We start from the raw sequence: 21132 nt of genomic DNA on the forward strand, positions 1-21132 counted from the left end.
TGGGCTCCGAGACATCACGGGGCTACCGAGCCAGAACAATCAGCCTCTTCTCCATCAGTGACTGTGGTGGGAGATGCAGGGGAAAGTGTCAATATCTGTGCATATTGGGTGAAGAGAGATCCTGGCTTGGTTACAATAGCCTCTGCAGTCGAATAGCCAACACTCAGTGATAGGTGGATATAAGAACTTAAGAACTTGCATTTAGATAACACCTTTTGCGGCCACAGGACATCCCAAAGCATGTTACAGCCAATGACGTACTTCTGGGGTGTAGTCACTGCTGTAGTGTGGGAAACGGGGAGCAGCCAGTTTGCGCACAGCAAGCTCCCACAAATAGCATGTGATAATTAACCAGATAATCTGTTTTTTCAGTGATGTTGATTGAGGGGTAAATATTGTGGGCCGGAAGAGAAAACCGAAGCTTTAAAATATATTTTAAAAATCAAGGATATCGTGAAGACCAAGGTCTTTGACTTAATGCAAATAAAGGTTCCCAATACTGGCAGAGAGCAGTGGTGGGTTTGATCAGGGAGGGCTCTGGGCCTCTGCCGATGAATAAACTGCACGGATGACAGCCTGGCTGAGGCTGGCACAGCAGAACCGTCGCAACCTCCTGCTCTTCATGCAGCGGCACTGCGGTATCTTCACAGGCCGGCTCCTCATCAGCTTTCAAACCCCCCTCCCTCACCCCAGCTTCTCCATCAACTAAACTCCTCTCTCCTCCTGCAGCAACATCAAATCCTCTCTGCAGCTCTCGCTAGTTACCAGCATGTAAATGCAGTATTTAAATGCACTGAATATTTATTTACCAGGTGATGTCATGTCCTCCCCAAACCCCAACAATCTGGATCGTGTGTCGAGCCTGAGATTCAATGATTATCCTCCCTCCCCCTGTCAATCACTCCACACACTGCATAAAAGCTGCATACAACACAAAGTCACTTACCGACCCCGCCCGGGGCACTGGCTCAGGCTCAGGGTTGTGTGAGGAGCAGCAGCTCCCCAATTCCCCGCTTGTTGGGTTTTGCTCTGGGAGGGTCCGGGCGGAGAGACTCCCTCCCCCTGCAAGCATGAAGCCAGCGATCTGCGTCTCCTCGCCTCTTGCGTGCGCTGCAGCTGGTCACAGTGCCGGTGGCAGCGTCGCAGAGTCAGCCTGGAATGGGAAACATTGCAGGGGAACACAGAGAGAGAGAGAGAGAGAGAGCCAGCAAGCACACAGCTGCAGGGAACCCTGCACTATCCCGAGGAAGGAGGGGAGGGGCGGAGTGGGGTCCCTGTCTTACCCCTCAGCCTCCCCCAACTCCCCTCCACGCCCCCTTCTCTCTCCCACCTGGAGAGAGAGTTTGGGGGAGAGATGAGGGAGAGAGAAGGTTGGTAAGGGGAGAGGGGGGAGAGAAGGAGGGTGGGGGAGAGAAGGAAAGAGGAGAGGGTGAGTGGGGGAAGGGGGACTGAGTGGTGGGAGAGATGGAGGGACTGTGGGGGAGAGATGGAGGGACTGTGGGGGAGAGAGAGGGAGTGTTGGGGACGATGGCTGGCTGGAATGCGTGGAGATGGAAGGTGGGGTTAGAGAGAAAGAGAAGTGAGGAGGGAGTGTGGGCGGAGGGAGAGAAGGTTGGTTGAGAAGGGGAAGAGAGATAAGGCGGGAGAGAGGAAGGTGGGGCAGGGAGGAGGGAAATGGAAGGGGAAGAGGAGGGAACCATCAGCTGTCTATGTTTGCTGACATACTGAGAGCCAGATAGATGTCGGGGGTGACAGACACATTGGGATACATCACCTGATCCGTTATGTCCAGTGAATTGGCATGGGTGGAACCACTCAGCACAGCCAAGTGTACATTTAGGCTGTTTGCTGACAAAACAACCACTATGTGGCACAGTACTGGCACATACGCAAATGCAGCCTTAAATGCCACTTCTGTGGCTCGTTCCCCGCCCCCACCGCTTCTTTGGGCAGCAAGGCAGGGAACAATCAGCCAAAGGGGGAAGAGACGAGGCCGGGAGCGAGTGGCCGAGGGAAGATAGTGGCAAGGCAGGGAGCAAGCGGCTGAGGTGGGGGGGAAGCGGCGAGGGCGAGAGACTGAGGAAAGGGAGTGGCAAACCAGGATGAAGTGGGAAATTGAAAGTGATGATTGAAGCGGGGACGGCGGGAGGGAGCGGGAAACTGTTTGGTGGAGTGGAGGCAGCGATCGCAGCTATTGAGGGTGATGACATCATTGCGTGGTGATGTCAGTGCACGCATTAATACTGGCAAGCAGACAAATATTTGCATGCACTGAAGACATTCGTGATCGCTCTGCACATGCTCTGCATTGTCAGGAGTCACTTTGGTACATTATTAACATTACAGAATTTCCATATATTTTTGTTTAGACTTGGAATCTATACTTTTAAGCTGAAGAGGCTGACCTTTGGATGTTTTTTTGAAAGGAAGTTCAACAAAAGTTGATCAGTAAGCAAGTTTTTACTGGAAAGCAAGTGATTTCAAGGAAACACCACAAGGGGCTTGACTTAAGAGCTATTCTTTGTTGTGACGAGAGAGAATTTATGATTAGCATGAGACTTGCCTGGAAAAAAGTTTTGGTTTCATTTTGAACTGTTAAAAGATGCTGGTTTTTGGACTAAAAGAGGCAATTGGAATTTGATATGGATCTGCCAGGAGTTCAGAAAAACATTGTTACCTCTCTTTGAAGAATCCCTGCTCTTGAAAAGCAAAAGGCTGGATGAAGTTGTACAGTTGCCTCCTGTATTTTTGAAGAAACTCTGAATGGTTGCAGAAACCTTGCATCTTTAAAACGGACTTTGCACCGAATGTGAGAACTGAAACCTCTGTTGCTGCACACCTGATGGAAGACCTATGTGAAGCCTTCTGCAGTTAAATGTCTTTGACCGACTACCCAAGCAGACAGTTCATCGACCTCGCCTGGAAAGACTCCAAGTGGCAGCCAACTATTTGACTTTGGGACACCTCACCAAAACAACAGACTTCCTTCCAGATCTTTGCAATCTAAGTTTTTTTTATTCCTTCTATTCCTTTGTAACAGCTGTAAACAAAAATCCCTTTTTTCCCAGTTAACCAGTTTTGGATGTATGAGTGTATGTGAGGGCTAGGATATAAAAAATATGGGGCTTTCAAATCACATATATATATATTTATTTTAGTATTGGTTAAGACTTGGTTTATAATAAACTGATAATTTTGTTGTTTATAAAGAAACCAGGATGGTGTGCTTTATTCAGGGAACAAATAGAGTATCTAATTGACTGTTTCGGTAAGTGGGAAGATTTATTGATATGTAGGTGACCTGTGGAGAAGTGGGACTGAATTAACAATGCACTCCTCCTGCCTCAGTCGTAACATATTAACTGGAGGCTCTTGTTGGGATTAAAACTCAACTCCGACAACATTCAATTGTAAGTGAAGTAGTAATAATAATAAAACAGAAAATAAAAGAAACAGGTTTCTTGTTAATTGGGTAAAGTCTACACCTGTAGCAGTGGTTGAAACTTTTCTGGGGAAGGAGGATGTAGCCCTCAGTGATCTGCAAAATTTAACCAAGGTTGAACTAAAGGATTTGGCAGCACAATTGGGGTTAGAATTGAAATCAGGTGCTAAAAAAGCAGACATAATTGAAGTAATAGCCCAACATTTGAAACTGAAAGAAGAAGATGATGACAGTAAATCAGAGGGTAGTGCCAGTGAATTGGCTAAACTTCAATTACAACTGAAAAAACTTAGGTTTCACCAGGAAAAAGAAAAAGAAATGGAATTGGAAAGACTTAGGCTTGAATTTCAAAGAGACAGTGAAACAGAAGGAAGGGCATTTGAATTTAAAAAGATGGAACTAAGACAAGGGTGTGGTCTTGACTCCAGTGAAAGTTCTGGTGGGGAAAGAACCGTCTCCAGTCCAGGATCCAGTGGAGAGCTGTTTAAGTTTGTGCAAGCCCTCTCTCGGTTTGAGGAAAGGAACTTAGAGGCATAGGAATAGCCAAAGGAAAGCTGGACACTGCTTATGCAAAACAGGTTGATGGGCAGAGCTCATGAAGTTTATGCCATGCTTTCTGAAGAGGCTTCTGCAGATTATGAAATGGTAAAAAAGGCTATTCTCGCTGTGTATGAGTCAGTCACTGAAGCTTACTGATAGAAGTTTCAGAACCTCCGGAGATTGGCTGGGCAGACTTATATAGAATTTTAGAGGGTAAAGCAAAGTAATTTTGATGATTGAATATGGGCATTAAAGACAGAAGCCAAGTATGAGAACCTTAGAGAACTAATCCTCCTGGAAGAATATAAAAATTCACTCCCTCCAGTAGTGAGAACTCATGTCAAGAATCAAAAGGTTTCAAGATCCAGACAAGCAGCAGAAATTGCTGATTATGAGCTTCTTTATAAGCCCAAACCCTTTGTCTGTCACCCCCACAAACCCGAGAAAAATAGAAGGTGGGAGAGTGAAAGGAAGGCAAGTAGCTGGGGACAAGAAGGGACAGCTGGAATTGCCCCAGGATCCCCTCCTCAGGCCAGAAAAGAAGGTGCTGAGGGTGGAAAGCCGAAGTGTTATCATTGTCACAAGGTGGGACATCTTCGTTCAGAATGCTAGAAGATGCGAGGTAAACCCATGGGACTTGTTGGGGTACACAAAGTTAATGCAGAGAAAGGGGATCTGACTGAGAGTACAGCAGATCAGGCTGTAGCTTTGATGGCAGCTATAAAACCAAATACAAAAAACAATATGAGTGTAGGGGTTGAGAATAAGATAGCTGAAAGTCATAGGGAATTCTTGTTGAAAGGAAAAGTAACTCCCTATCCCTCAAGTGAGGCAGGCAAACCTGTAGTTATACTTAGGGATACAGGAGCAACCCAAACTCCTTTGCTGGGGAGAGCGCACTGAATGCTAAAGTTTTAGTGAATGGTATTGAAAGGGAGCATATACCCGTATCTTTGTATTGAGTGCACCTAGAGTGTGACCTAATGTCTGGAATGGTAACTGTAGGAGTTGTCCATAGTTTGCTGGTAGATGGAATTGACCCAGTCCTGGGAATGACTTGGCCAGAGCAAAAGTATTAGTTTCTCCCATCGTCACAGAGAAACCAAGTGAAATTAAAGAGACAGAACAATTACCAGAAAAGGTTCCAGGAATTTTTCCTTCATGTGTAGTAACTCGAGCAATGGCTAAGCACGTTCCAGTGTCGGAGGTAAAATTGGCACCACAGATAGCCAAATATCTGAAACTTTCTTTGGGGATTTGGATAATCCAAATGAAATGTTTAATAAGTCTTCTCATCACAGCTCAGCAAGCTGATCCAGAGTTAAATAAAATGGCACAATCAGCTCTGACAGAAGCTGAGACAAAAGAGTTCCAGAAGGCTATTATGTTAAAGATGGGGTTCTGATGAGGAAGTGGAGACCGCCTCATAGACCTGCAGACGAAGAGTGGATGGTTATTCGACAGATAGTGGTATCGCCTAAGTATTGCCAGGAATTATTAAGGTTTGTGCATGAAATTCCTATAGCAGGACACATGGGGATCCGGAAAACCAAATCACATATAAGTCAACATTATTACTGGCCAGGTCTTTTCAAGGACGTGGTGCAGTTTTGTAAAACATGCCATACGTGCCAGATTGTAGGAAACCCGTAACCTGCAATAAAACCGGCACCTCTAATTCCCAAACCAGTTATTGCGGAACCATTGAGTAGGGTGTTGGTAGATTGTGTAAGATCCTTGCCGATAAACAAAACCAGGACACCAATTCACTATTATGAATATGGCTACTCGATTCCCAGAGGCCATTCCCTTGAGGGCAATTACTGCTAAGGTGGTGGTAGAGAAGTTAACCCAATTCTTTATTAGAAATGGATTACCAATTGAAATTCAGTTGGATCAAAGTTCCAATTTTATGTCTAAAATATTTCAAGAAGTTATGGGTAATTTGGGTATCACAGTTAAAGTCTTTAGCATACCATCCACAGACACAGGGAACTTTAGAAAGGTACCATCAAACCCTCAAAACAATGATGAGGGCATGCTGTTGTGAATATCCGCATGACTGGGATAAAGGGCTAGACTTTCTTTTATTTGCCACTAGAGATTCACCGACTGAATCTACAGGTTTGTCCTTTCGAATTAGTTTACGGACATGAGATAAGAGGCCTTTTAAAACTAATTAAAGAAAGATCTTTCAAACAGAGGGATGAGTCTTCTGTACTAGATTACGTATCCGTGTTCCGGAAACAGCTCACGAAAGCTTGCAATGTGGTTCAGGAACACCTTAAAGCACCCCAAATCACTATAAAAAAATGGGCAGACAAGCATGCAAAGACCGAACATTTCAACCAGGGGGTGAAGTGTTAGTATTATTACCTTTCCAGGATGAACCATTAAAAGAACGGTTCAGTGATCCATATAAAGTAGTCAAAAGAATCGGTAAGGTAAATTATTTGAACCCCAGATCACCGGAAAAAGAGTCGATTGTGTCATATCAATATGTTAAAATAATATTATAACGGGGAGGAGGATAAGCAAGCACAGGTTTCTCAGGTAGTAGGGACCGTGAAGAATGAAAGAGATAGTGAGGATGAAGCAGAAGGAGGCCTAGACAATTCTCAAATTGAACCTCCTACTATCCGGTTAGCTTATACAGAATTGTAAGGAAGATTGGACACCATGTTTTCATATTTAGATGCAGAACAATGAGAAGATCTAACAAGGCTCTTCTTTGGCCTCCTTGTCTCGGGAGACAATGGGTAAGCGCCTGGAGGTGGTCAGTGGTTTGTGGAGCAGCGCCCGGAGTGACTATAAAGGCCAATACTAGAGTGACAGACTCTTCCACAGGTGCTGCAGATAAAATTGGTTGTCAGGGCTGTTTCGCAGTTGGCTCTCCCCTTGCGCTTCTGTCTTTTTTCCTGCCAACTGCTAAGTCTCTTCGACAAGGCTACAAGGCTACTCACAGCATTTATAAGAATCTGTAGGGATAAGCCAGGATGTACAACCAAAGCCATACATAATATGGATGTAGCAGAATCCGTTCATATAAAACAGCATCCTCACCACTTAAGTCCAGACAAACAGGCTCAAGTAAAAGCAGAAATCCAATACATGCTGGAAATTCACTTAATGGAACCTAGTCAAAGCAGCTGGAGTTCACCAATAGTATTAGTGCCTAAACCTGATGGTTCAACCAGACTTTGCATAGACTACAGAAAAGTTAAAGCAGTAACAAAGGCAGACTCCTACCCAATTCCTCACCTGGAAGACTGTATTGACAGAGTGGGCAGTGCCATGTTTTGTACATTTTCTATGGTTCTATAGGTGCTGGAAGGTGGGATTAGATTGGGTGGCTAGTTTTGTCAGCCAGCACGGACACGACAGGCTGAATGGCCTCCTTCTGTGCCATAATTTTTCTATGGTCCTTAAAAAGTAGATTTGTTAAAGGGATAGTGGCAAGTTCCTTTAACACCCCGAGCTAAAGAAATACCAATTTTTGTCACACCGGACAGTCTTTACCAGTACTGAGTGATTCCATTTGGGCTAAAAAAAATGCCCAGCAACCTTTCAGAGTTTAATGAATCAAGTGGTAGCCAGTGTTCCTAACTATGTAGTTTATCTTGATGATGTGCTGGTATACAGTAACACCAGGAAGGAACACTTAAAACAGCTGGAAACGGTTAAAAAAATATAAGCAGCTGATTTCGTGGTAAAGCTGGCCAAAAGCAAATTCGCAAAAGCAAGAGTGACTTATCTCGGGCATATAGTGGGGCAAGGATAAGTGTTGCCAAGAACAGCGAAAGTACAAGCATTGATGGAGTTCCCTACCACTAAGACTAAGCGAGAAATCATGAGGTTTTTGAGGTTGTGTGGTTTCTACAAAGTTTGTACCAAATTTCAGCACTGTAGCTGCTCCACTAACAGATTTGGTTGTCTGGTCAGGGGAGTGCCAGGCATCTTTTGAAAAGCTGAAGGCCATTTTGACTTATGAACCAGTGTTGGCTGCTCCAAATTTCACTAAGCCCTTCAAGGTAGCGATTGATGCTAGTGACCTAGGGGTTGGTGCAGTCCTGTTATAAGATGATGAATCAGGCACAGAAAGACCAGTGGGATCGTTTTCCAAAAACCTAAATTGGCACCAATGGAAAAAGAAACATTAGGTCTATTTTTGGCTCTTAAACATTTTGAATTCTAGGTCTGCCACAACTACAGAGAAACATTGATATATACTGATCATAACCCACGAGCCTTTGATGAAAAATTTAAAACCCAGAATGCCAGAATATTCTGATGGAGTTTACTGTTGAAGCCCTATCACTTCATTTTTCATTTCAACAATGGCGGAGGTGTTACAGAATTTCCATATATTTTTGTTAAAACTTGGAATCTGTACTTTTAAACTGAAGAGGCTGACCTTTGGGTGTTATTTTGAAAGAAACTTCAACAAAAGTTGATCAGTAAGCAAGTTTTCACTGGAAAGCAGGAGATTTCAAGTAAACACCAGAAGGGGTTCGACTTAAGAGCTATTTTTTGTTGTGACAAGAGAAAATTTATGATTAGCATGAGACTTGCCTGGAAAAAGTTCTGGTTTAATTTTGAACTGTTAAAAGATCCAGTTTTTTGGACTAAAAGAGGCAATTGGAATTTGATATGGATCTGCCAGGAGTTCAGAAGAAAACTGTTACCTCTCTTTGAAGAATCCCTGCTCTTGAAAAGCAAAAGGCTGTATGAGGTTGTACTGTTGCCTGTATTTTTGAAGAAACCCTGAATGGTTGCAGAAACCTTGCATCTTTAAAAAAGGACTTTGCACCGAATGTGAAAACTGAAATCTCTATTGCTGCACACCTGATGGAAGACCTATGTGAAGCCTTCTGCAGTTGAATTCCTTCGACTGCCTACCCAAGCAGACTATTCATCAACCTCTCCCTGGAAAGAACTCCAAGTGAAAGCCAAACTATTCGACTTTGGGACACCTCGCCAAACAACAGGCTTCTTTCCAGGTCTTCCTTTGTAACAGCCGTAAACAAAAATCCTTTTTTTTCCCCAGTTAACCAGTTTTTGGATGTATGTGAGTGTCTGTGAGGTCTAGAATATAAAAAATACGGGACTTTAATTTTTCAATTCGGGTATATATATTTACTTCATTATTGGTTAAGATTTGGGTTATAATAAACGGATAATTTTGTTGTCTGTTAAAGAAACTTGGTTGGTGTTTTATTCTGGGGAAAATAGAGTATCTAATTGGCTGTTTCGGTAAGTGGGAAAATTTATTGATATGTGGTGACCTGTGGAGAAGTGGGACTGAATTAACAGTGCATTCCTCCTGCCTTGATCGTAACAAACTACCCATGGAGCCAAAAGGCAGACCAATCCCTGCTAGGATTGGCAACCCTGGTTGGAGATTTGATGACATCACGTTCACAAATGCTATTATATTCACTTTATAAAGGTTGGGTCCTGCAACTCAGTACCTTTGCTCGTGATTTCAGCCAACACTGTTCAGTCCTCAGTCTCTGGCCTTTCATGCATCAACATCATCAACAACTTGCACTTATCTGTAGGAATAGATAGGAATGTAGGAAAAATGCACCTGGTTTTTCAGAGCCATAATCAAACAAACATGGACACTGAGCCAAAAGAAGTAATGAAATGGAGTAACCAAAAACTTTGTAAACATTGTAAAATGTTTTGTAAGGAAGGTCTTGAAGGAGATGAGGGAACTGGAGAGATGGAGTAAGAGAATTTTATGGGGTCTATAGGATGGCAAGATTGAAAACAGTCTGCTTAAACCTGAGACAAGGAGCTGGATTTTAAAGCCTCTCCGCCATCAGCAACTGTGGCTGGTGGGGGGTGGGGGCAATGAAGATTGCAACGGAAGAGGTATGTCACTGACACCGGCGGTGGCAGGTCCTGTGCCGATCTCGGTTGCAGCAGCAAGGCCTCGTGGTGGCCGCCCTGCCACTCGGCGATGGGACCCACATTAAAATATGTTAATGCCTACTTGCAATGCAGGCCGCAGCGTTTCAGCCACCGCATTGCAACCTTCATTCCGGTGGCTGGCAATGACGCGCCTTCGAATCCCCGTTCTGGGACACGAGACGCAACAGCTGTGGGAAGGGGGGAGGAGGTGACTTTCTTTGTGTGGGGGAGGGGAAGCGGGGTTACAACGCTGCAGATTGGTCAGGGTGGGGGGTGATGGGAGGGGATAAAGGACAAAGGTTCCAAACTTTGGGGAGTGGGGAAAAGGTCAAATTGTCAAGGCGGGTATTCCGGGGGGGGGGGGAAAGGGCAGGAATGTTGTGATATGCCATTGGCAGGGCGGTGAGGGGTGGGGGGGGGGGGGTGGTGCATGGCAGAGTGCATGGAAAGGTTATTTATTCATTTTTACAAAACTTTACAGTAACTTCCCCTTTAAATTGCAAATACTGATTGAGGGCTATAAGCCCTTTAAAAACAGCGCCAGCGCATTGGCGCTGGACGCCGTTGCTAGCAATGGCTCGCCTGCCCCGGACATGGTAATGAGCCGCCACCGCGGTGGCTTCGTGACGTGGTCCCCATGCATGCGAGCCGCATTTTTTTTTACACACGCCGCCTATTTCGGCGGCTGAGTCATAAAATGCAGCCCAATGTCGAGGGAAAAGAATGGAATCAGTGGGGAGGGTACATAGTTTGCATGGGAGCCTCAGTTTTTTCCAATATTTAACTGGAAGAAATTGCGGCTCATCCAAGACAGGATATTAACCAATTAGTCTGACAATACAGAGGCAGCGGAGGGATTGAGAGTGTTAGTGCAGAGGTAGAGCTGGTTGTTGTCAGTGTACATGTGAGAGCTGGCTCTGCAGATAATGTTGTCAAAGACCAGCGTATAGACAAGAAAGAGCAGTGGGCCAAGGTATGATTTTTGGGAACTCCTGAGGTAACTGTGGCAGGACAAGAAAAGAATCTACTAATGAAATGCTTTGGATACGATTTTATAGATAAGATAGATTTTGGACACTAAGCGAATTCAGGGATATGGGGATGGCGGGGGAAGGTGGAGTTGAGGTAGATTATCAGTCGTGATGTTATTGAATGGCAGAGTTGGCGCGAAGGGCTGAGAGGCCTACTCCTGCTTCTATTTCTTATGCTCAAACTGAATGGGACAACAGAGGGAAGGCATTGGAGGAGGATGATGTGAGGCTTGTCAAAGGTTGCAGAGATCAAGGAGAACAAGGAAGGATAAAGCACCACGGCAGAAGTCACAGAAGATGCCATTCAGGAGAGAAGTTAGGAAACACTTCTTCATGCAAAGGGTGGCAGAAGTATGGAATTCTCTCCCACAAAAAGCAGTAGATACTAATTAAATTAATAATTAATTTTAATCTGACATCGTTCTGATGAAAAGTCATCGACCTGAAACGTTAACACTGGCTGGAATTTTTCACTTGTCGGACATGAGCCTTCCACCGACCGAAAAGTTGGTGGCAATCCCGCTTCTGCTGGGCCTGGGGATCCAGACTAGATTTTACAGTTCCCCAGACCCTTAATTAGTCTGAGGTGGGACTTCCACCTCATTGAGGCAGGAAGTCCCACCTAATGGATCTGCTGACCAATCAGCAGGCCGGCGGCTCTTAGTGTGAACAGTACCACTGGGAGCGGTGGCCACTGCTGGAACTGCAACCCAGCTTCATGATCAAGATGACGGAGAGTACAGAAAAGAGGTAAGTTTTTGGGACCTCGCTGGGAGTGATCGGTTGGGCCCCAGCGAGGCAATGAGGGTCAACTGGGGGAGGGCGGGGGCGTGTTGGGTGTGGTTGGGGCATCAGGGGCGGCCCCCCATCGGGCACATGGTGCCCGATCAGGAGGACCCCCCCCCCCACCCACCCCACCTGTCAGTAGGCCGCCTACTTTTTACAGGCGGCTTTTCTCAGGACTGGCAGCCCGCCTGCTAACAGTAAAATCCCCGTGATGGCGGATGGAGGCCCTTAAGTGGCCGTTAATTGGCCACTTATGAGCCTTGACTGGCCTGGAGTGGGCAGGCCATTTCTTGCCGCCACAGCCCCGCGTAAAATGGCAGTGGAGGTGAGAGTGGGTCGGGAAGAGCCCCCCGAGTCTCCCACTCCATTTTACACCCCACTTCCACCCGCCCCCAGCACGATTTTTTTTTGGGGGGGTGCATAAAGTTCCAGCCACTGCTTTTCTCTGTCCACACATGCTGCCAGACCTGATGACCCTTTCTAGCTTTTTTGGTTTTTATTTCAGATTTACAGCATCCATAGTATTTTGCTTTTGTCGATAGATTCTTGCTAGCCAAAGGTATTAAGGGATATGGAGCCAAGGTGGGCAAATGGAGTTAGGGTACAGATCAGCCATGATCTTATTGATTGGCTGAACAGGCTCGAGGGGTTGAATGGATTAGTCCTGTTCTTATGCCATTTGTAACTCTGGTTAGGATGCTATGGCAGGGATGGAAACCTGATTGGGGAGAGTCAAATAGAGAGTTGCAGGATTTGGGAAGTGAAAATACATACAAGAACTTAAGGAAAGAGAGGTTGGAGGTGGACTGGTAGTTTCCAAGAACAGAGGGGTCAAGGGTGGATTTTTTGAGGAGGGGGTGATGAGGGTGGTTTTGAAGGAACAGTAGCTGAGGAGAGGGAACCTCTTGAAATGACAGTCAGGATGGGGCCGAGCACTTTAGTGAGAATGAGGTCAAGGGAGCAGGAGATGTGTCTCATGGACAAGGTGAGTATTTCCTTCTCCTTTGCCCCATTAGGAACGAAGCCTTCATCCACCATGGCCATACTCTCTGGGACTCCCAGACCTCTCTGGCTCTTCTTGTCCCACATCACCTTACTCAATCCACTCAAAACCCATCTCTTTGACTTAGTATCCTTCTATGGTTAGTATCTTTTGTGAAACGTAACAGGACAGCTTTTTATTTAAAAAACTGTATTTAAATACAAGTTGTTGTTGCACAGTACTCCAGTATATTAATGGTATAACAACCCAGCAGTTCTTGAGTGAAGCCATGTGTATGTAATTTTTCTCTGTTTATGCCAGCACAACCTGTGATTCATCCACCTGCCCATATATATATAGGGGTTTCCATGATGGCTGGGATTTGTGCCATTGACAGAAGTGGAGTTCTGTAGAGAGGATTTTAAGACATTTTCCAACCTTTCTCTTGCTTTCATTCTCCACTTATAAAGGAGTGACTGTCTTCTTTCGATTACACAATGGGGTTCCTAATAAGAGCCCCCATTTCCAGGGTTATTAAAAACTTGGTTCCACTGAAGTTGTAGTCAGCAAGTGTCCTTACTCAGGTCTTAGTCTTGTTTGCATAGGTGACAGGTGATTTGGCAGCTGAGCACACTTGGGGTGGGAATGGGTAAGAAGCAGGCAGGACTTTAAATGCTGTGAAAGAAGCATAGGGTGATGATAGGAAAAGAAAGATGGGGAAAAAATTGGCATGAAAAGTGCACAGAATTATTTTTGTTTGTGGATCTTAGGAATTGTTCTGTGATATTGCCTTTCTGTATCAAATAATCAGTTTTTCTTTTGGGGGGGTGGGGGGGGGGGTGTTGGCGTGGGGTGCAGAAGAAATGGGAGTTTGAATTTGAGTGTTTAATACTCGGATTTTCAGTGTATTGGAAGTTGTATTTTTGTAAAATTGTACTCACTGGTTTACACATATGTATCTGGCCCCAGCTGCAAAATAATTGGATGTCCTTTCCCGACTGCACAAATTAATAGAAAGCACGGAAAGTACTTTTAGACAATGTGAAGGGGTAGGTAATTGTATGTAGCCTGGTACATTGTATTAATTGACGGTGTTGGTGAATTCTGTGATCTTGCTGGACTTGGTAATGCCATTAAACTTCTCCCTGAACTGCTTATACTATGCTCTATATGGGTGGTATTCACTCTGGTTGCCACTTCCTCCTATTCTCCCTCTATTGCTCTGCTTGAGCTCCTGAAGTGATCACTGCCAAAGAGGGCCCACTTCTCTAACTCACTTCCACAGAATTTCAGGGACCTCATTCCTGGACTGCCTGCAACCAACATTCATGAAGTCTCTGACACACACACCTAGCATGGCCGAAAACAATTACGTTTGCAGGCTCTGGATCATCACAAGGCAGCATTTTCTGTTTGAAGCACCATCAAGATTTCAATGCAACAGCAGTTCAACTGTAACATTCACCCTATATGTGTACTACGCTATTTCAGGCTGTGCATGCTAAGCATTCAAAGGACTATAAAGTTGAATGAGTGCTTTGGTGGAGTGAACAGTGGAAGAGTAGCAGGTTCAAAGGGGTACTTTGTTAAATGCATCTTTAGAACAGATTCCTCTTCAAACATTTTTCCTTAGATATGTCATGTTTTTATGGTGTTAAGAGAGATATCTTCTGCCAGGTGCTTTAAATTGTTATTCTCTGGGCAGGTTCCCTTTGAATGCCAACAAATACACCCTTTCTTTACCTCATGTACCATAACGGTTCCTCAAAGGGGTTATTTTCTTTTAATTCATTCATGGGATGTGAGCATCACTGGCAAGGTCAGCATTTGTTGCCCATCCCTAATTGCCCTAGAACTGAGTGGCTCACTAGACCATTTCAGAGGGCAATTAAGAGTCAACCACATTCCCATGGGTCTGGAGTCACATGTAGGCCAGACCAGGTAAGGACAGCAGATTTCTTTCCCGAAAGGACTTAGGTGAACCAGATGGGTTTCATGGCACCATTACTGAGACTAGCCTTCAATTCCAGATTTTTTTATGAACTAATTGAATTTAAATTCCATCAGCTGCCGTGGTGGGATTTGAACCCATGTCCCCAGGGCATTAGCCTGGGCCTCTGAATTATTAGTCCAGTGACATTACCACTACGCCACCATCTCCCCTGCACACTTTCTGGAACTCTCCGCTTGTAAGAAATCATGTGACTGTTTAAATCCCTCTTTCGTTTAACACAAAATTAAAAGACGCAGATACAAATTTCTAAATATTTGCTAAACTGATATTTTAGGTCATGAGCCTTTGCAACCTGTTTTTTAAGGCAATTTCACCAACTTAAAAATTACACACCTTTTAATACAAAATGCCTTTGCTGACTCTGTTGCAGACCTTTGATATGTTACTCTGGATTGTTAATAAAACTGTACATTCCATTTTCTTCTTTCTGCACTCTTTAATGCAACTGTGTGATCTGCTCGGGATACTTTTATTGGTATTTTAAAATCCACCATTTTATCCATCGGTGCAGATTGAACAGAAAGTAGAATGCATCGTCTTACTGTTTGTGAGTGTGATGCAGTATGCAGATAATTTAACCAAAGCTAGCTGGGAAACATGATGCGAGTATGTGCATGTAAGGATGAGTTTACCACATCAGTAATGATTTCCTCTAATAAGTTACTGGAGGGCTTATTGATAAAAGTATGTTAGCATTATTAAAAGTACTGCAGAAGTATGGAACTACATAAAGAATAAAACCACATCATTCGCAAGGGGACCCTTTTACTGAGAACGGTAATCAAACTGCTCAGGGTTGGACATTGGACTATTCTCCACATTTTCTGCTGGCCCCTTTCATTTCCTATTAAATATTACTCGAAATTAACCTGGTAGAGGAGAAACTTAAATTTAAATGAGTGAGAAAAAAAAAGAACTTGCACTTACATAGTACTTTCATATTCTCAGGACATCACAGGCAATTAATACTTTGTTATGAATAACTTTAGAGCAGATCTTAAAAAAAAATGCCTGGATTCAATTTTCCCCCGACTCGTCCGGCAGAAACCAGGTAGGTGGGCAGTTATAAATGGGCAAGTAATTTAACTTCTGCAATGCTAACTTGCAGGGTTTTGCAGCCGGATGAGATGCCTGCCTAAAGCAGGAAGAAGCCTCATGAACTCATTCAAATTGGTGTCCTATTACGCCCCAATACTAATTGGGACCCAAGAGGAGAAGCTACTGCGGCTTTCCTGTCAGGCAGAAGCTGGTCTGAAGATGGAAGAGCCCTTCTAGAACTTACCTGTGTGGAGCCTGAATGATCCTCTGGACCGCACAAACAAAGTCATGGTTTCCCCACCTCGGACTCCCAACAGACCTTCCCAAAATTCCCTCCCTGCTACTTACCTGGAATCTGATGAGTGACAAAAACCTTCCCTTCAAAGCAGCCATTTTGCACCCTCTTCACTCCTGTTCCAGGCAGTGAGTGGACTAATGGCATTTAAATGAAGCGCAGAAATTAAAAAGAGCCCAGGCCTTAAATTTAGACTAGCGAATGTGTTTTGCACTCACCCTGCCTACTTGAAACCCGCTCCTTGTTAAAATTGACCCTCTTTACTCAAATGTTTGGAACGACTTACCACGCAAAGTCAAAGACAAAAATAGTACGGATATGTGAGATAAAGCTGAATGGTAGGCAGGAAGATTTGGGACACGCTTCAACGGACTGAATGGTTGTTTCCTGCCCTTGGCTCTCATGTTTCAGTGCTTGGGTTTGTCAGGTGGCAGCATAATACGGGCATGACAGAATCCCAAGTTGAAATAACCTTTCACTCATTCATTATCACTAACATACCCTGTTGTTATAGTTTTGATCGCTTACGGAGTGTATCTAGTGGACAACTAAGCCTTACAGAGGGAACTTTTCTTGCCCTATTTACAGCACTATTCTGGAGTTGTTGGGGATGCAGGGCACAGGCCAGGAGTTTTCTTCTGCAGGTCAGACAGCTGTTTTTATTTTTAGATCCCACTTTATGCCATCAAGGCGACATGTGGGGATGCAAGATCTAAATGCGATTGAACCTATATCTAATTAATTTGGTACATGGAATGCAGCCATCGCCTACTAGTGTGTCTTTGGTCTAATTTTCTCTGACGAATCTATATCAACAAGCAGCTCAGCTGGGAATAAATACAACAAGCATTTGACATCACTAGTTCATGTGATTCATCCATACAACCACACCTTACAGAGATGAGACAAACTCAATGCTTAGAGCCTGTGCATGACCTCTAGAAAGAAACAAGGATCCCAAAGAAATCAGTTTAACATACTAGTGGAGGTTAAATAATTTATTCCTTGCTAATGTGTTGACTAATTCAAGGCCATAGCTTCCCATTCAGGTGAATGTAAAAGATACCATGGCACTATTTTGAAGAACAGCAGGGAAATTATCTGCAGTAATAAAAGCAAAATACTGCAGATGCTGGAAATCTGAAATAAAAACAGCAAGTTCTGGAAATACTCAGCAGGTCTGGTAGCATCTGTGGAGAGAGAAGCAGAGTTATCCACAATATCCTGGACAATACCTATCTCTCAACTAACACCACAAAAAAACAAATTAGCTGGTCATTATCATGTTGCTGTTCATGAGCGTTAGACTGGCTTCCATATTTCCTACAGTATAACAGTGACTGCACTTCAAAAGTTCTTAATTGGCAATAAAGTGCTTTAGTACATCCTGAGGTCGTGAAAGGCGCTATCTAAATGTGACTCTTCCTAATTCTTTGGACAAATTTGAACTAGTTTAGCCAAAAGGATATGACCTGTTAGCAGGTACCTTTTCCACTGATTCGGAGAGCTCAGGAGAATGCAGTGATATCCGTGCTATTTCCAGTCATACTCAAACAGTATAAGGGTCTTGGAACATTAACACTGTTTCTCACTCCACAGATGCTGCCGGACCTGCTGAGTATTTCCAGCATTTTCTGTTTTTGTCAGATTTCCAGCATTAGCAGTATTTTGCATTAATGCAAGGGTTCATTGTTTCTTCACCCAAAAGGTCAACTTCTAATTCATAGGAAGCTGGCTTTTGTAGTGGGCCTAATTATCTTTTACTGTTCTTGTGTTCATGCTGCACTGCTACACAATTGTATCTGAATATATTACTTATAGAACTTTTAAAAAAATGTAACTAAATTAATGTTCAATAATATTTGGACATACTTTAAATCTAATCTCCCAACAGATGAAAGCATATTTCTTGGCCTGTGAAAAAGCTAATTTCTATAATTAATGCAGCAGCAAAATGAACCATTCTGCCAGCCAACTGTTTGCAAACATCAGCAAATATGTTTATTTACATATAACGGTGAAATAATCACAGCCAAAAACCATTGTTCCAAAGATCACAAAACAAACACTCCCTATTGAGCGACAGAAGCAAATACAGATAATTTTGAGGCAGTTACCACTGGCCAAAAAAATAATTATCTGCCTTCAAAGTGAATACAGCCAAAAGGAATGAGTATAACAAGTAGAAAAACACAATGTGGAGCAAATCAAGCTATTTGCAAAAATACAACTGCTATTAAATACAAAAGAAAGTGCAAACCTAAAACTTTTAAACTAACACCTTATAATGCTTTTATGGTTGAAATTATGCTGATGTAAAGAAATGTGTCTTGTCTCTGAACCTCTGAACACTTTCAATGTTAATGGGACACATTGATAAAATTAGGATATTCACCACGCACAAAGGTAAATAAGCGCATCAAAATCAAAGATTTTTGAGGCAATGTTACCTATTGTCTCTGGGGCGACTGGGTCACCTGGTGGGGTGAATTCTGGAAACTCAGGTGGGTGCCATCACGGCTGTGCACTTTTCCCTGTCCTTTTCATGGATTATCTGAGCCCATCTGGAGTCAATACCCCCAGGAACAGGACAAGGAAAATCTTCCCCTTTAAGTTAACGTAACGGGACCGAACATTACTGAGTGAGTGGAAGTAGAGTACAGATGGACCAAAGTACCTATCCTGATCAACTGCTAACCTCATCTATCTAACCAGTGGAAGTGGTGCGATGGTGCTGCTATTGTGCTTTAGCCTGACCTTTGTTCAATGCCCTTTAAATTCTCTACACAGGTTATGCTATATTCAGGTCATTACTGGGGATTGTTGACTCCAAGCTACTGAAGCAGATCAGCTGGGAATCTTTTCTTTGTTTGCAGAGTTCAACTAATTCAGAGAATTTAAACAGGTTTTCTGGATTGCTCAGTATGTTTTAATTTACTTATAACAGTGTTAAACTCTCCTTCATCCCAGGAGGAACGCTCCCTTTATCTTTATCCTGAGATTAACTCTTCCTTTATCCCAGGGGGACTGTCGTAGTCTGTCAGGTCAGAAATATATATAAAAAAGTTTATCTTAGACATCTGTGACTTGAGGAATGTCAGCATTATTTAAATCATATGTTATAATTATTCAACATTAGAAGGTATAAAAATAATTCTTGCAATTCTGAAAACTATTTTAAGAGACTAAAAGAATACCAGTATGTACTCAGAGGTAAAATGTTGCTCCTGGGGTTGCAATGATGTCACTATAGGCTTCTTTTTGGGTGAGTTCAAGCACCAACTGTTTCTTGAGCATCAGAAAACTGTAGAATTTGGCAGCAGCCTGTTTACGATTATGGTCCCTGCACAGCTCCAGTATGCTGAAAATCTTTGCACCTGTTCTGTGATGGATACGCTAAGAAAAAAGTAGAAATAAAATGAACAGTCGCTGCCTTTAACAGCATGGAAAATGGCCAGAGGAAAAGTGATCCTTTTTTAAATAAGTTCGAAACTTTAGGTGAAGGGACAACACCAGGAAAGTGGAAAAGCATGCAAGAGGACAGAGTGTAAAATCATGAAACACAGATTATGTGATGGAACAGTACGGCAGACAGAAGTGAAAAGTACTTATGTACTTGACTATTCCAATGATCATCAGACTGGCCTCCCATCTTCCACTCTCTGTAAACTTGAGCTCATCCAAAACTGTGCTGCCCGTAGCCTAACTCACACCGAGTCCCGCTCACCCATCACCCCTGTGCCCGTTCACCTAAATTGGTTCTGAGTCAGGCAATGTCGTGATTTAAAAATTCTCATTCACGTTTTCAAATCCCTCCATGGTCTCGCACCTCCCTATCTCTGTAACCTCCTCCAGCCCGAAAACCCTTCAAGATCTCTGCGCTCCTCCAATTCTGGCCTCTTGAGCATCTCCAATTTTAATCGCTCCACCATTGGTGGCTGTACCTTTAGCTTCCCAGGCCCTAATCTCTGGAATTCCATCCTTAAACCTCTTCACACCTCTACCTCCCTCTCCTCCTTCAAATCTCCCCACTTTGACTAAGTTTTTGGTCATCTGTCCCAAAATCTCCTTATGTAGCTCGGTGTTAAATTTTGTTTGATGACACTCCTGTGAAGCACCGTGGGACATTTTACTACATTAAAGGTGCAAATTAAAATTCAATTGTTGCTGCTTTGCAGCATCAATGGGTATTTTTTCTTTATTGTGATAGGTTTGGGAGTCTAGCACCATCCCAGCTTCCTATTACTGCTGAACCTCATTTAATTTTCACTAGGCACTTATCTTCATCAAGTACTGACTAGAAGGAAGGCTGGCGAATGTGAGTGGGCGAGTGGGTGCTCACAACACCATGAAGGAGTGGCACCACAACAAGGTGTGTCTGGCTATTTCCATTCCTAAGTGGAATTAATGGAAGGACCAGGCATTTGATGTTAGTATTTTATATTGATAAATGTCGTCAGAGAGATGGCAGGAGTACTATCTTGGGAGATCCAAATTCACCATAATGAACTCACAGCTATTGAGAAAAAGAAGTGAATTCATTGCCTATAAGATACGAAGTAAATGGGGAAATAAGTCATTAAATCCTAAACAATTAAGAAGATTGAGAAAGGGAAATCAGGGAATTATAGACCAGTTAGCCTGACATCTGTTGTCCGGAAATTGCTGGAATCTCTAATTAAGGATAGAACAATTGCACACCTTGAAAATTTACAGCTGATCAGAGAGAGCCGCCAGCATGGATTTGTAAAGGGTAAGTCATGCCTGCCGAACCTGATTGAACTTTTTGAAGAGGTGACTAAAAGTAGTGAATCGGGGAATGTCTATGGATGTTATTTATATTGACTTCCAGAAGGCATCTGATAAAGTTCCTCAAAAGAGACAGTTAAGTTAAAGTTGAAGCTCATGGAATTAAAGCAAATTATTGACCTCGTTAGTGGCAGAAAACAGAGTCGGGATAAGGGGCAAGTACTCTAATTGGCAGGATGTGACAAGATATTACAAGACAGGATATTACAACAATAATACTGGGACTTAAAGGATTAAATTACGAGGAGAGATTACACAAACTAGCATTGTATTCCC

At 43.4% G+C, this 21132-nt stretch overlaps 2 protein-coding genes across 4 annotated transcripts in view; both read right to left on the minus strand.

The window, feature by feature from the left end:
• The window catches only part of LOC137378521 (syntaphilin-like), a 117635-nt gene extending 116544 nt beyond the window's left edge, over positions 1-1091 (minus strand). For all 3 annotated transcript variants that reach the window (XM_068048866.1, XM_068048862.1, XM_068048863.1), the window contains exon 1: positions 947-1091. The gene's annotated coding sequence lies outside the window, so the exon portion shown is untranslated. The remainder of the gene's footprint in view (positions 1-946) is intronic.
• An 18163-nt stretch (positions 1092-19254) lies between these two features.
• LOC137378522 (double-strand-break repair protein rad21 homolog) overlaps positions 19255-21132 on the minus strand; it is an 84836-nt gene continuing 82958 nt past the window's right edge. Inside the window, exon 14 of the mRNA XM_068048868.1 lies at positions 19255-19443. Coding sequence (XP_067904969.1) covers positions 19255-19443 — 189 coding nt within the window. The remainder of the gene's footprint in view (positions 19444-21132) is intronic.

The sequence above is a fragment of the Heterodontus francisci genome, chromosome 16 (genome assembly GCF_036365525.1).
Source record: "Heterodontus francisci isolate sHetFra1 chromosome 16, sHetFra1.hap1, whole genome shotgun sequence".
Classification (NCBI taxonomy): Eukaryota; Metazoa; Chordata; class Chondrichthyes; order Heterodontiformes; family Heterodontidae; genus Heterodontus; species Heterodontus francisci.